The 15,709-nt window shown below is 51.3% G+C and overlaps 1 protein-coding gene across 6 annotated transcripts in view; it reads right to left on the bottom strand.

Moving 5' to 3' along the window:
- Positions 1–15,709, bottom strand: part of CFAP57 (cilia and flagella associated protein 57) — an 84,144-nt gene that overhangs the window by 20,279 nt on the left and 48,156 nt on the right. For 3 of the 6 annotated variants that reach the window (XM_058552141.1, XM_058552143.1, XM_058552144.1), the window contains 7 exons: positions 15,450–15,543; positions 14,667–14,857; positions 10,505–10,678; positions 9,313–9,471; positions 6,577–6,720; positions 1,552–1,668; positions 64–198 (listed from right to left, as the gene is read on the bottom strand). In XM_058552141.1, coding sequence (XP_058408124.1) covers positions 64–198; positions 1,552–1,668; positions 6,577–6,720; positions 9,313–9,471; positions 10,505–10,678; positions 14,667–14,857; positions 15,450–15,543 — 1,014 coding nt within the window. Of the gene's footprint in view, positions 1–63; positions 199–1,551; positions 1,669–6,576; positions 6,721–6,875; positions 9,472–10,504; positions 10,679–14,666; positions 14,858–15,449; positions 15,544–15,709 lie in introns of those variants that run through there. The other 3 variants (XM_058552146.1, XM_058552142.1, XR_009221803.1) reach the window with 3 other exon arrangements.

Genomic DNA, 15,709 nt, shown 5'->3' with positions numbered 1-15,709 from the left:
CCGTCACTGAGGGAGGGGAGACCCCGAGAGAGGGCGAGAGTGGGAAGGGGAGGCAGAGCTCACCATGTCTGCCCGCTGCACATACTTCTCAAAGAGACCTCGGACCTTCTCCTTCAGCAGCCGGGGTTCCTGGATATACGCCACGCAGTTGTGAAGGTCTGTTTTAAACCGCTTGACCAGCGCTTCCAAGTCTCGCTCCTGCAATCAGAGGCATTTACTTCTGGCACTGTAGGGGCCAGGGGCTCTCTCAGGCCAGGGGCAGCAAGCAGAGGCTAATGGCAGCAGAAAGGGATATGAGACACCTCATCTGGGACTTACAGTGGACCACCAGGGGCACACTGGGCACAGAGACCTAGCTGCGCACACAGCCGAGAGGGAGGCACTAAAACTCTGGTGCACCTGCCCTGGGCTGGGCACCTGGCCGAACGGCTCACGCTGTGCTTCACCCTTAGGGGGCCAGACAGGCTGATTCTTCTCTTGGCTCTGGATTCCTTTCAGGACCACAGGCCTTAAAAGATGAAAGGAGGCACGAGCGGTCATCCTTACTCCTTCCTGAACCCAGATGGATAGTAGCGACTCTCTCTTGCTGGTCCTAGGTCAGAGCTTCCATGGCCCCTTATCAGCTCACCCAGTGTCATCCTTCCTGAGGGCTGCAGTGAGTGGGTAGGGAAAACCATGACAAAACTGGGCAGATTGGTTCATTTGCAAACTTGGGCTAGACCCTCCCTCTCCCATCATGCTTTCTCTGACGCCCATCCTCCCGGACCCCGAGTCTCTCCTCTCTCTTCACTCCCATAGCCCTTTATTCATATTTCACAGTCTTCCACCTTGCATTATAATTATTCTGCACATGCCACAAATCACCTATCAACCTCCTCAGTCTGTGATGGGCAGGATCTGTGTCAGTTCACTTGTGTAGCTCTGCAGCTTCTAGTATGACCCAGTAGAGAGCCAATGTTTAATGTGGGGGAGGGAAAAATTCAGTCTGATTCAACACACATTATGGAGGACCCTGTGCCAGGGGGTGAGGGTGCTGCCAAGTCCTGCCCAGGACCAGAAGACCCGGTTCCCAGTATTGGCTCTGTACGTACTAACTAGCTATGGGTGCTGTGTGAAGTTTCTTAACCTCTTAATCTCTCCAGACTCGCTTTCTTTATTTATTACACAGAGACTGGAATAGATAATCCTTGAGGTCCTCCTAGCCTCAGCATTGTTTTGGCAGTCAAGGCCTTTAACCACTGACTACAAATGGCCTCTCTGAGCACGTTCCTTCCTAGGCCGACAAGCCAATGCTGTGAGCATTCCCAGGAAACCGGCTTCCCATGCCCTTGATTACTTTACCCAAAGTCATTTTATTGTCTCAGACGGATTCTGTCATGTAACTTTGCATGGGCCTGAAACCAGGCAGGCTGTGAGCAAGGGAAGATGCGAGTTAAAATGGGAATGTATCTTCGCCATGGGCTGGCACTGCCTCTCAGCAGCCAGCTGCCTGCTGCAGACAGGTGCCAGACCCTGAATCCCAGAACCGCCAGACTCTGGAACTCCTCGCACCGTCTGTCTCTCCCTGCGCGTCTCCTGATCAGCGGCTCTTAACTTCTGCCACAACTCCACGACGTGTAGCTCCAGCTGTGCGTTCTGCTTATGGAAACGCTCCAGCTCAGCTTCCATCTGTAGAGAACAAGGGAAAAGAGTTAAGAATAAGAAAGTAAGAGAATGAAACTTATATTTGAGAACTGAAGTCTTTTAGCGGGAATGTTTCCTCCGATATCTGGGCACTTCTCTTCTGGTTCCCACCCATGCCCTCTGGAACAAAACCTTTCTTCTTGCTCCTGGCCATCCCCAAAGCCCCCACCCCCCTTGGCTGATTTGTTAACCCAGACCATATGTTTCTATAGCCAGGCTATGAATTTTTCCCTCTCAGTTTCCCTGTTCCTTCAACCATGCTGATTACCTTCTTTTCTTGAGTTCCTTATCAATTGGTAACTCTCAAGAACTGGAGGCAGTACTAAGCTGAGGTGGGGTCCTGCAGAGAAGCACCTGCCTTGCCTACTTTGAAAAGCTGTGTGAGTGCATCTTGACTCTTTGGGGCCACAAGTCATCAGAGTCAATTCTATGGCAGAAAATTTAGAGGGATCGGCATGTAGGCGTCCCCAGTCAGAGGCATAAAACAGGAAAGAGGAAGCTAAGAAGAACCTCAGCCTCATCATTCTGTTGAAAAAGACTTGAAAAGTACAACTGAGGAGAGTGTCCCATCTTCGAAAGAAAAAGAAGAAACCACCAGTGAGCTTCTGAAAGACTTTTTTTTTATCGTTGCATTTGTCTTAACCAAAGACACTGAATGACAACAGGAGCTTCTGATGAGGGTGACACCAGTCGTAGGTGAGCTCTCAGTTGATCTCATTTCTGCCCAAAGCAAAAGGGCGGTGTTTGATATACACAGTAAATCTGGGGGACACTAGTGTTCCTGGTAACAGAGAGGTTCACTGACTGTTTTGTGGGGGTGGGAGAGTTTACTGGGTTTTCGTGGCTGGACGGAGTAGCCCCTCTAGTGTACCCCAGGCCCTTTGGTCGGATTTCAAGGCTCCTGGCCACCTTCTGGGGTACCAGGAGGCCCTAATGAGCCACATCCATGTTCTGGACATGAAAGGGCAGTTTTTAGAAGAATGTTATCCTCATTGTTGAAGCATTTTGTACAGACTGAGCAGCACTTTGACCCAATGCCTGGCATAAAGGCAGCACTCAATACGTATTTATATGAATGAATCAATGCACGGCAAGTGTGGAAGGCAAAGGGTTGCCTGGGGAGGGAAGGAAGGAAGGCCTGAAACACCTGCCTTCTGGAAGAGGAATGATGAGATGAACATGCAGTGTTGGCAGAGCTACGTAAAGCCCCCTCACAGAGGACACACTGTGAATGTGCGTATCTTCACATCTACAGAAAGAATGTGTCCATGGGAAAGGGCTGGCCAGCTGTCGCAGGCGTGGGGATACAGAACTGATTAAAAGGTAGTTTCTGTCTTCAAGAAGCCTCAGGTCTAGAGGGATAAGAGGGAAGTAAACCAGAAGTTAAGGTGGAACAGGACTGTCTGCGGTTGAAGAGGAGATGAAGAGGAGGTGAGGAGGTTGCACCAGAGGAGGGATACTCAGTCGGGTTTTGTAGGAGGAATAGGCATTAGAGGACAAAGTGGAGAAAGAGAATTCCAGGCAGAGAGAAGAGCCACGCACAGAGAGGACCAGAGGCCTGGGCAGCCTGGTGTAACTCTGCAGGCTACAAGCAGTCCAGGGTGGCTGCAGGAGGGGTGCATGTGAGGAAGGGGGAGAGGGGCTGGAGAGGTCAGCTGAGCTGGGTCACACAGGACCCAAGGGCAGAGGCTTGAACGGTGAGAAGTTCAGCCTTTGTCCTGCCCAAAAGTTTAAACCAGTCAGAAGTTTGGCCTTTATGCTGAAAGCTCAGGGAGCCACTGATGTATTTTACGCAAAGAGCGGCACAATCTGTTTCACGCCTCAGCAGGCCTGATGCAGAGGTTCTGCTGGAGAGAGCAAGACTGGAGCCAGGCAGACCAGTCCGGAGGCTGCCGCTGTGGCCAGAGACGTGATGGTCTCCTCCACCAAGAAAATGGCAGCTGCAAGAGAGAATGGGGCTTCTCCAGGGTCATGTCTGAGTCGCCTGCAGCTGCGCCTCTTTCTCTACAGTCTTTGTCAGCAATGACAGATTAGGTTGGAAAGGAAGTGACATAGGCAAAGCCCAAACCATGCTGAGAATAAAAATAATCTATTTCAGGGGGGAGAGAGGAGGACAAAAGGGGTGATAGGGCACATGTGTATGGTGACGGATGGTAATTAGTCTTTGGGTGGTGAACATGATGTACTCTACACAGAAACTGAAATATAATGATGTACACCTGAAATTTACATAATGTTATAAACCAATGTTACTGCAATAAAAAATAATCTATTTCATAGAAAAATTGTGAAATATGTCAAATTTGGGTGGCTGACTAGACAGCCAGGAGACTAGCCTAGTATGTGGGAACAAGCATCCTTTTCCTGGTGTGGAAATTCCATCTACTTTTCCATATGTTACTCATCACACTCAGGGATTCTCAATTGGGGGGCAGGAGAGAGGCATTTTGCCCCCCAAGGGACAGTTGGCAACATCCGGAGACATTTTTGGTTGTCACATCCTGGGGAGGGACAGGGTTGCTCCTGGCATGTAGTAAGTAGAGGTCAGGAATGCTGCTAAATACCCTACAATGCACGGGACAGCCCTCCATAACAAAGAATTATCCACCCCAAAATGTTAATAGTGCTGAGGTTGAGAAACACTGCACTAGATGAATAAATAAAAGAGTGTGAAGTAAAATGACAAGGTTCTGGAAACTTCTCCCCTAGGAAGGAGATAGTCATGTCTCATCAAAGAGAAGCTGGAAAAGTGAATGTGTGTGTGTGTGTGTGTGTGTGTGTGTGGGGTCCCTGAATCAGAGAAGCATTATGTTTCCATTCACAGAGGTCTCAGTTCTACAAATGAGCCCAGGGCTGACGGCTTCCTCCTTGCAGGAAAACGAACTTCACAGGAGATCTGCAGTGGGTGGGCCAAATGTGTCTCTGACCCCAGAGGAAAGTCCCACCGTCAGAGGCCCCTGGGGAAGGAATCAGGCCCAGATATGAGTCCTGGCAGCAAGTGGCCTGGGGGGTGAGGGTGGGGGGTAGAAGGGGCCTGTTTGAATCACCCACAAGGTACGGGCAAACTCTCTGCTGAGAACCAATGCCGTGGCTGGCCCAGTTACTGACAGGAAAGTGAATAACCTCTCAGGTGTGTTGAGATAGAAAGGAATCCACCCAACCTCAAACCCAGTTGACAAATGTGTCAAATGAGGTAGAAATGGGGCAGTGATTTCCAGGGGCCTGCAGCACGTTGACTTTCCAGACAGGTAGGGCCTCTGCTCTTTCCCTCTTCTTCTTGGGCTGTCACTTTTGCGTGCTAAAGTCACTCAGGAATGCCAGTAGGCCCAGAGGTGGCAGCTCTGTGGTCAGCTGGGGACATCCTTCCTTACCCCGGAGGCCGGAGAGAAAGTCCTTGCAACAAGGACATATCCTCTCTGCCACCCCCACCCCGTCAGCCCTGGACTGATCCCACCACCTGGCTTCTTTACTAGGCCTTCCAGAGAAAAGGCTTTGCTTTTCTCCACCATAGCTCTTGCGTATCCAGTTCCAGTTGGGCCATCAACGTTCTCTGATGCCCTTTTACTTGTTATCCTTGCTCACCGCAATCAGGGGAAATGGAAGGGGAGCAGGAGGCTATTTTGGATAGGGTGATCAAGGAAGGCGTCCTTGAAGAGGTGACACATGAGCTGAGAGCTGAAAGATGTGAAGAAGCCAGTCACATGAAGATCTGGGAGCCTTCCGGGCAGAGGAAGCAGCACTGCAAAAGTCCCGAGATGGGAAAAGCTTGGCTTGTTCTGGGAACTGTCAGACAGCCTGCAGGCTGGAGCAGGGGGAGGGAGCCTGGAGACAAGGCTGGAGAGGCAGGTAGAAGCTGGATCATGCAGGGCCTCCTGGGTCTCGGTAGGGAGTTTGGATTTTATTCTAGGTGGGATGGGACACCACTGGGGGTTTGCTGTGGTCTCTATGTGGAAACTGGATTGGAGGCTGGAGTTAAGTCCAGATGAGAGATGACAGCAGCTTGGACTGGGGTGATGGTAGCAGAGGGGAAGGAGGGTTGAATTTGAGATATCTTTTGGAAACTGATGAGACAGGCACTGGTGATGAATGGATACAGGAGTGAAGAGAAGGGAAGAATGAAGAAGACTTCTACACTTCTACTGTAGGCACCTGGTGGATCGTGGTACCACTGATGGTGAGACGGGAAACTGGAGAAGGGGGAAATCAGGAATTCAGCTGCTCTCTGCCCAGCGAGGGGAGGCTGACAGGTAAACACGTCATAAGGAAACGCTAGAGTATGGCGCAGAGGGGCCAAAGGGGGAGCACTTATACCTCACTGGATTCTCAGAAGCCCTCGTCCAGTTAGTCTTGCTTCTAATCTCTCTCCTGTCTACCTTCATCCCGTTAGCTTCCCAGAACACACACAATTACGCCACTCTCCTGCTCAAGAGCCTTTGATGACTTCCCATTGTTTATCAGGTGAAGTCCAAACACCAAATGCCTTGCACAGGGCCCCAACCATTTCCAGTCTGAGAAAAACTGTTGAATTAGAGGGGTGTGCTTTCTCGTGCAACAGGCTGCTGGCTGAGTACACATCGCCCCCTGGTGGCTGAAGGCCCAACAGCCGCGGTTTCCCCTTGACAGCCCAGAGCATGCACACTAAGGTGCTGGTGGGGGCAAAGTCCACCCCAGGGCTCTGCGGCAAGCCAAACCCCAAAGCGTTTTGCTTTTGCACAACTGAACCCCCAGTTGGGCCTTTCCTGTGGCATCCTCTGTGGAGTGGAGGCCGCATTCACTCTGGGAGCAGAGATGGGCTGTGAGGACAGCTTTCCTTCATTCTCCCCAGGCCAGCCAGGAACAGTGGGGGAGGAGGCAACAGTCCCAGAGGCCAGGGTGTCACAGATGCCTTCTCACCTCTTGAATCTGTTCCTTCATCACCTTGATCTCGTTCTCTCGAGGTTCTATTTGCTTCTTCAGCTCCTTTATTTTGTAGTCAAGCACAAACTTGAATTTCTCTAGTTCCTGATTTTTCTTTTTCAGGTCATAGATTCGCTTCTCCTGTGGGTGATACAAGACAGAAGTGAGTGAGCTCTCAGGAGACCACAGGACATGGAATCCCTTTAGGCAAAGAACATAAATCCTGTGACCTCCGGATAGGCTCTCCCCGCTGGGGATACAAAGGCTGGCTCCCAGGACTTCATCCGTTCACTCACCCATTCATTTGTAGAGTGTGGCCTACTCTGTTTTCCAGAGCTGGCCTCAACAGCATCTCTCGTCCCGCATGCTCTTCTACTACGTGACTGACTTACGCTGCTCCATCAGGAGGTGGGATCTAATTTCCTCCCCTTGCATCTGGCTGGACTTACGGTTTACTTGTAGCTGAGAGAATGCAGCTTGAGAGATGCTGTTTTGCTTTCCAGGCTAGCTCAGAAAAGGTCAAGCAGCTTCCACCCAGTTCTCTTGGGACATGTGCTCTGGGGGAGGCCAACTGCTATGTAAGAAGTCCCAGTACACTGAGACCTCCAGGCTGGAGAGCATGTTTGGTCTCTGGTCAACAGTCCCAGGTGAGCCCAGCCTCCCAGCCATTCTGGCCAAGAGGCTGGACATATGACTGAAGAAGCCACCTTGGATGCTGATCTTCCAGCCTCCAGCAGCTTGAGTCACCCCTGACTGAGGCCAAGCTAGGCCCCAGACATCGGGGACAAAGACAAGCCATTCCACTGTACTCTGTTCAAATTCCAGACCCACTGTCTCTGCGAGCATAACAAAACAGTTGTTTTCCACCGCTAAGTTCTGGCATAATTCGTTGCGAGGCAATAGCAATTAGAATGTAGGTCTATCCACCCATCAAACATTTACTGAATGAAGACCTTTCACCAAGGTCTGAGATTCCAAATGTAAATATGACACAGTTCCTGCCCTTAAGGAGAGAACACTAGCTGGGAAAGCAGTGTGTCAACAAATGTAAACCTATACTGTGATAGGTGCTGTAAAAGAGGAAGGCACGGAAGGCATAGTGTGTACTGAGGGTCTAAGAATAACTGGGGGCCCATGGCTTAGTGGTTAAGTGTGCGCGCTCTGCTATTGGCGGCCCGGGCTCAGATCCCGGGCGCGCACCGACGCACCGCTTCTCCGGCCATGCTGAGGCCGCGTCCCACATAGAGCAACTAGAAGGATGTGCAACTATGACATACGACTATCTACTGGGGCTTTGGGGAGAAAAAGGGAAAAAAAGGGGGAGGACTGGCAATAGATGTTAGCTGAGGGCTGGTCTTCCCCAGCAAAAAGAGGAGGATGAGCATGGATGTTAGCTCAGAGCTGATCTTCCTCACACACACACACACACACACACACACACACAAAAGAATAACTTGCACGAGTGTAAGGTGGTGGTTCTTGGTCAAATCTAACCTGTTGTCTGTTTTCGTAAAGTTTTATTGGAACATAGCCATGCCCACGCATTTATGTATTGTCTACAGCTGATTTCACACTACAATGGCAGAGTTGAGTAACTGTGACAGAGACCATACTGCCTGCAAAGACTAAAATATTTACTACCTAGCCTTTTACAGAAAAAAGTTTGCTGACCCCTCCCACAGGCAATGGGGAGCTATAGAGGAATTTTAAGTGGGAGAGGGACATAATTACAGAGTATGGTGGCAGGGAGCAGGGGTAGGAAGGCCCTCAGACCAGTTAGGAGGCTGCTGCAATTTTCTAGGGCAAGAGGTCTTAACTTCTCTCTTCTTAAAACCTCCCTTTGAGAAGCTGAAGAGAGCTTTGGACCTTCCCTAAAAACAATGCCCAGATACACACACAAACACTCACAGGCAGAAATCACATGCAGGTACTTCTCATTTTCATCCTTATCAGAGCCCCTGAGGGGCCCCATTTCACAGGTGAAAAAGCAAAGGCTTAGACGAGTTGCCCAAGGTCCTGGGACTGGTACACGGACGAGTTTGTGCTAGAACCTAGAGAACTGGTGCTGAAGCCCATGTTCTCGACCGCTGCAGAACTCTGCCTGACTAAGGCAGTAGCGGCAGAGGGGATGGAGAGGAGGGCACGGAGCCCAGATTTGCTCAAGAGGATCATACAAAAATTTGGATATTGAGGTGGTTTGCCTCACAAAATGTGAAGTGTCTATCTTCTAAGTATTTTGTGAAAAAGGCATCCTGAAAAGCTTTCTGGGGTGCCAGCAGGTATAGGGCCAACCACGGTGGTGTTCCTCTCTGACCAGGGGCACCATGTGGGCAATGGGGCGGGTGAGCTGCCCCTAGTCCACGGGGATGGTCACCCTAGGATGCCTGGAGCGGTGGAGAGCAGGGGCCTTGCAGTCAGCCCACTCGAGTTCTTATCCCATGTGTTACCTATAAACTGTACGACCTTGAGTGAGATACTTGTTGGAACTCAGTTGCCTGAGCAATAAAACTGGGCTGCTCATGGCTCCCTGGGTTGTTGGGAGAACTGAATGTGATGCCTTTATAGCAATGAGCTCAGTGCCAAGCACACGGTAGGCACTTCACTGACCACTCATCCCCCATCAGGTTAAATAAATGTGTTCCAAGAAGCCAGGGACCCTCTCTCTCTTGAGCTTTGTCCTCATTGCCTGGGTCCATTGAAACAGCTGAGGGAGGACAGAAGATGAGCCTTCACCTTATCTTGAATTGTCTCATCTCTTTCCTGGATCTCCCGCTTGAGGCTCAGGATGTCCTTCTCCAGGGACTTAATGACTCCTTGCAGCTTCACCTGCTCTCCCTTCAGGTTCTCGATGTCACTGGTGCGTTCTTCAATCTCCTTCTGCAGGCTGCTGAACTAAAGATACAAACAGCAACGACAAAGACCACCAGAGTCTTTGAGCTCATCTCCATTCCTCCCAACTGTCTGTAAATTTAAAGAGCTCCCTATCAGAATTTGGGACAGTTCAGGAAGTTCCCAGGCCAAATGGATGACGTAGTGTTCTGTCCCATAAGATCCAGTCCCATCCCTTATGTGAGGGCGGACTGTCTGCTTCAAGGGGCTCCAGAGACCAGCTGCCCGAGTGGACCCAGAGTTTTCCATGACCACACTGACCTTGAAAGGCTGGGACCCACGCCCCATCAAGGTCACAGAGATCGGGCCCTAACTGATGAGCCATCTTAGCTACATCCAAGAAAGGAAGATGTGGTTGTCCCCTGGATTTACTAGTAGTGTGATTTCTAACGGGAAGGAAGGTAGGCTTGCTTTGAACTTGGCTTCTCTAAGGCTAAACGTTTTGGGGAAACCGTGGGAATTCTAAAGGATCTGTGAATTGAAGCCCTCCTCACCCCAACCATCAGTGACTAAAACATCTGCCCCACTTTGTAAACTAAGCATCCTGCACCCCCATCATTCTTCCACCCACGGAGTCCGAACAGGAGCCACCCTCGACTCCTGGTACCGAACCTGGGGACTCCTCCAGGCAAAGGCTTGATCTAACTCACTCCAGAAGACTTCATTTCCATTTCTATCAGGGGCTTAGCTCTAAAAACTTTGACCAAATCCTACTTGCCAATAAATAAAGCCCAGAGAGTATCCATTAGTGTCACAGTGAACCTCACTATCCCTGTGAAGAGGGACAAGAAGGGGGAGCCCCGGCAGCCAGCACTTCAGAGGGCGTGTAAGGGTCTGTCTGCTGGACTTGCACAGAGAACCCTCGCGCTGGCCAGCGCTCCTTTCAGAGCCCGCTTGCTGGAGATGAGGACATTCAGGCGAGACTCTGCCAGGCCAGAGCCACGGTCAGCGGCTCTGCTGTCTGCCCACCGCCCCACACTTCCTCTGCAATACGGCTCTTGCCCACCCCCGGGCCTCTCAGGAAACAGCCCGATACCTTCTTCCTCATGATGCCCGTTTCTCCTTTGAGCCGCAGGTTTGCCTCCTTCTCGTCCCGAAGCTTTTTCTCATACTTGGTTTTGATATCTTGGATTTCTCGGTCCTCATCTTCTTCAATTTGTTTTTTGGTCTCTTCAAACTCCCGCAGCTGCTGTCTGACATCTTCCTGTGCCTGGTTCAGAGGGAGGGAGAGCGTGTGGTTGGGGGAGACAGGGCACACGACGCCTTTGTGCTGTGAGAGCCTGGGATGGGAAGAGCGTATGAGGCCTATCACCGGGAATGGGAGACTGAGTGTTACTGTGGAAACAGAAACCAAGGCCATAGATCTCTTGATCCTTCCACTTTCTTCCTGCCTGTCCCTCTGCCTTCCCTTCTTTCTTTCTTCACACTGACACCCAGGCTCCCTCCATGCTTCCTTCACTGAACTTGCGACAGTTGTAATTTTATATTTATTTGTGAAATTACTTGATGGTCCCTCCCATTAGAGGTTAAATTCCTCAAGAGTAGAAGCCCTGTCTACTATGCCCACCATTGCCTTCCAGTGTACAAACACACTGGCACACAGCAGGTACTCAATAAACATCCAAACGAATGAGTACATCTTAAATCTGCCCTCCCTCTCCTTAATCCTATCAATCCTGCCCTTTTCTCCTCCTAAATAGTGCTCAAATCCATCCACTTCTCTTTATGCCTCTGCCCAGGCCTCTGTCGTCTCTGGCCTGAACTGCTGTCCCAGTCTCCTAACCGGCCTCCTGCCTCTGATCATGCTTCCCTGCAGTCTGTTCCTCCTCTCTAGTTAAGGGGAGCTTTCTAAATCACACCTCTGATCGTGCCACCCCCAACTCAGAAGCCTTGCATGGCTCACATGTGTGCTCAGGCTAGAGCCCAGACTCTCGAGCTGGGCCCGCAAGGCTCTGCATGAGTCAGCTCCAGCTTATCTCTCCCGCCTCAGCCATCACTCCCACGCTGAGCTCTCTCCCGCCTCAGCCATCACTCCCACCCCGAGCTCTTGCCACAGTAAACTAACTTTAGTTCCCCAAACGTGATGTTCCTCAGCTGCTGGGCCCTGGCACATACTGTCTCTCTGCTTTCCGTTCTCTTCCCGTGGCTGTCTCCTGTCTCCCTTCAGCTCTTTGCTCAGCTATCACTTCCTGTGGGAAGCTGCACGTCCCACTACGTTACGTTATACTGTAACTGCCCGTCTGACAGACTCCTCCACTGGATGGAAGCTCTGATGGCAGGACCACGTCTCTCTGCCCCTCACTGTGAACACCCAGCATAGCATCTGGTACATAATTCGTGCAGAATGAGTGAAAGCCTAGAGCTCAGACACTGGCAGTGGAGTTTGGGAAGTGACTAGGGCATGACTCCCTTTGCTTACTGACATCAAGTGGTGGAAATTTTAGATTACGTCAGAATCAATCGCTTTCCTCTCATACTGACCCTGGCATTCTCCCAGGCTGCATGTGCTGCATGTATGGTCCCTGAACTGAGTGCTTGGGGGTTAAGAGAGACAAGATGGTTTTTATTTTTTTGTGTGTGAGGAAGATTGGCCCTGAGCTAACATCTGTTGCCAATCTACCTCTTTTTGCAGAAGAAGATTGGCCCTGGGCCCATCCTCCTCTACTTTATATGTGGGACGCTGCCTCAGCATGACTTGACAAGCGGTGCGTAGGTCCACACTCAGGATCTGAACCTGTGAACCCTGGGCCGCCGAAGTGTAGTGCATGAACTTAACCACTATGCCACCGGGCCAGCCCCGAGACAAGATGGTTTTAAAACTGGGCTCAGCAGCCTCCTGAGAAAGGTTTCTCTCTTTCCCCATCACTGGTCACCAGACCCTTGCTAGACAGAAGCCTGGCAAGGTCCACTCTGTCTACAGCCTAGAGTGGCCTGTAAGCCCCTGCTCTTGCTCTGGTAGATGTTGCTAAAAAGTAAAAGAAGCCCAGCCAGGTTAGTAAACCAGGTGGAGGCCCCCTAGGAAAGCTCTGAGTTGAAATCTATTGACTCAAAAAAGAAGAAATGCATTGTAATCACTGTGGAGGTCCTGGGAGGAAGACTAGCCTCTCTCCCCTCTGGTAGATTCATTATCCCTAAACGCAGAGCTCAGATCAGTTTACCGGATGTCAACAAACGTCTCTGGAGCATCCGGAACGTGCCAGGCCCCGCGCTGGATGCTGAGAATTGGTGATGGGTGAGACAGTCCCTACCCTTGAGAAGCTCCCTGGGAGGGAGAGGAGAAGTAAACGCACGACGTCTCTGTGGAAGTCATGGGGGAGAAGGGGACCTGTGGGCCCTGAGAACACAAAGGAAGGATGCTTAGCCCTGTGGGAGGGGAGAGGGGTTAGGGAAGAATTCCTCAAGGAGTTGGCTCTTGTCCCGAGTCCAACATGGGTAAGGATGGGTACAAGTGGCCAGCGGAAGAACGATTATCCTGAGCAGAGGCTCAGAGGTTGTGTGGGAAACTCCTGCTGCTCCATATTGCTGGCTGTGAGGGAGCCGGACAGGGCCAGCTGGAAAAGGGGCAGGCGAGGTGGGCAGGGCCAAGTCAGGGCGGCTTGTGCAAGCTGTGCTAAGGAACATTCCTCACACCATGGAACTGCCTGGGCTCAGGTGAGGGTGGAATTCCCTTAGCTCCCACTGCTCTGTGTCAGGGCTCAGCCTGCTCTGAGGCTCCCGCTGTCAGGAGACCTCCAACCTGTCCTTCTCACCACGTTCATCCCCCACTGCCTGTCACCTCCCCGGTTCACGGAAGACTTCCGGTGTGCGCTCACAGTCTTCCTTGCCATAATCGGGGGTGGTTACAGAGGATCCCATAATGTCTCCTGGTGCTTTGACTTTTATCTCGACTCTGCTTCAGCCACCCACTCTCAGGCCCATCCCCTGGAATGGTGCTACCTCTGAAGTCTTAAAAGGCAGGCCCTGCTCTCTGACCACAGGTGATTTCTCTACTGGACCCAGGTATGCCAGCCCAGCTCTCAAGCTCACCACGTCTCTGGGCCCTGTCTTGATTCTTCACTCTCTCCCAGGCTCTTGGTTCTTTGCTGATCCCTCTCTGGCCCAGACCCAGTGGCTGGTCATCAGACGACCTTTATTTTTCTGTGGCACCACTTAGTAAACCCCAGCTATGATCAGGGCTGCTCCGTGTCTTCCTCAGGCACACACCTACTTGCTGTGGAAAAGCGCACAGCCTGGAGGATTAATGCTGCCAGAACTCATGTTCAGTGTCAGCTGGGCCCTCAGCCGCATGCCTGCCAGTCCTCTTCTTGGTCACTCTCTTCCTTGTTCCCTTCAAAAATCACTCCACACATTCACAACTCTCCTGCCCCCTCACAGAACACCATCTGCTGCAATTCCACACCGAGAAAGGTGGTCATCTGGCCTCTTCCAATTTTCTATTCATCTTAGGAAACTAGATATTTTAGCAACCCAAACTGCTGGAACGTTCTGACTTTGCTTTGCCTGGATGTCCGTCCCTCTGCATCTCCCTGTCTCCTGTTAATTTCAACTTACATTCCTCGTGGATCTCGTTAGCTCCTGCAAGCCTTCCCTGCCCTCACAGGCCAGGGCGGTGTCTTTCTCTGCATTCCTCTACTGGCCCGTGCTCGCCTCTATGGGTATCCTGAGCGCCCGCCTATGTGACCGCCTCCCTCACCAACTGAGAACCAGGCCCCGTGTTTTATTTCTCCCGACCACCCAGCACTCAGGCTGGTAAACCAACAAGATGCTGTGTGTGCTTGTCGAATCGGTGAAGGAGTGATTTCATCCTTTACAACAGAAGTTGCTAAGGAGTTTCAGGCAACCACCTTCCCCATCGCTCAGGGCCCTCGTTCCTCTATAGGCTATAAGTTCTATCGGCTTCTTCTAGGAAGCTCTCCCCACTTTTTAAGGCTTGAAGGTACAGCTAGGATAAAACCATAGACATGAACTCAGTCTGTCCAAGGAATTCCAGTCTCAAAACTCAGCACCTCCCAGCTCAGTGTGGCCCTTGCTCCCCAGGGAAACCACTGCATAAACAGTATGAACCAAGGCTGAACGAAACACACACTGGAGGACCAGGGGGCCACGCGAGGCTGCCCACAGTGCTTTGGGCTGTCTGCTGGCCTGGCCTGCAGGATGGTCCCGTGAAATGGGGGCAGAGCTAGGCTTCCTGTGAATACCTCTTCCAGAAGAGTGGTTTTCTCCTGCAGTTTGGCCTCGTAAAACTCAGTCAGCTCCTCCAGGGCCTGGCTCCTGGTCTCATCGTTGTCCCGAAGCTGTTTTTCATACTCTTCCTGCATCCTCTGGGACTTCAGCTGCAATTCCTGGTACTTCTCATATTCTAGAAGCAACTTTTGGTTGTTGCAACATTCTGGAGAGAAGCAAGGAAGGTACTTAAGGTGGGACAGCAGCACCAACCTCAGGGACACCTAGGGGCCTTGGGTGCTTGTCCACCTCTTTCCACCAAGTGGAACATCTGCCTCCAAATCCAAGATTCAAACACCTGCCTGTCTTCCTCACCCGACCCCATTGTGTCTCTCGTCAGGCAGCCAAACTCCCTCTCTTTGCCCTCCAGGCAGAAAGGGTTCCAAGAAAGTACAGAGGGGTGCTTGGGGGTTCAGGGCCAAGAAGAACGTCCTGAGTGTGCAACACAGGTACTAGCACCCCATTTTATGAAGAGTCCCCTGAGGCTCGGTGAGGTTAGGTGATCCCCTAGAGCACCCAGCAAGTACACGGTGAGTCTGGGGCCCAAGGCAGCTCCAAACCTGCACTTCTCTGTGTCTCCTACTGGCATGCAGTAAGTGTTTAATATGTGTTTAACGAATGAGTAAATACACAGGAGTAAAAACCATGGGGACTTCCAGGGGATAAAGACAAGCCGTATTACCTGGGCCATATCACCTGGGTCTGGGGACTCTCAGACTTCGCCCCTCCCCAAGCATGTGGCCTCTCCGTGGACTCACCCAGGTCCTGCAGTTCCCGGCTCTGCTTGTCCAGGAGGTCATCTACGTGCTCACGGTGCAACACATCCTGCTTGTCTTTTTCTGTTCTTAAAACCTGAAACAGATGCACACGTTCTCGTCTGTACGCATCTGTTGGAAGCACTGCTGGGTGAGAACACATCTACAAGTGACGCCCTCGTCACTCACAAATACTTCTCAAGCCCTTACTTTGCACCAAGCACTGTTCTATGAGCAATAAGCAAGCTCTCACCTTTTATTTA

This window comes from Diceros bicornis, chromosome 13 (assembly GCF_020826845.1).
Source record: "Diceros bicornis minor isolate mBicDic1 chromosome 13, mDicBic1.mat.cur, whole genome shotgun sequence".
In the NCBI taxonomy this organism is placed as follows: Eukaryota; Metazoa; Chordata; class Mammalia; order Perissodactyla; family Rhinocerotidae; genus Diceros; species Diceros bicornis.
This window is presented reverse-complemented; position numbering and strand designations above follow the sequence as displayed.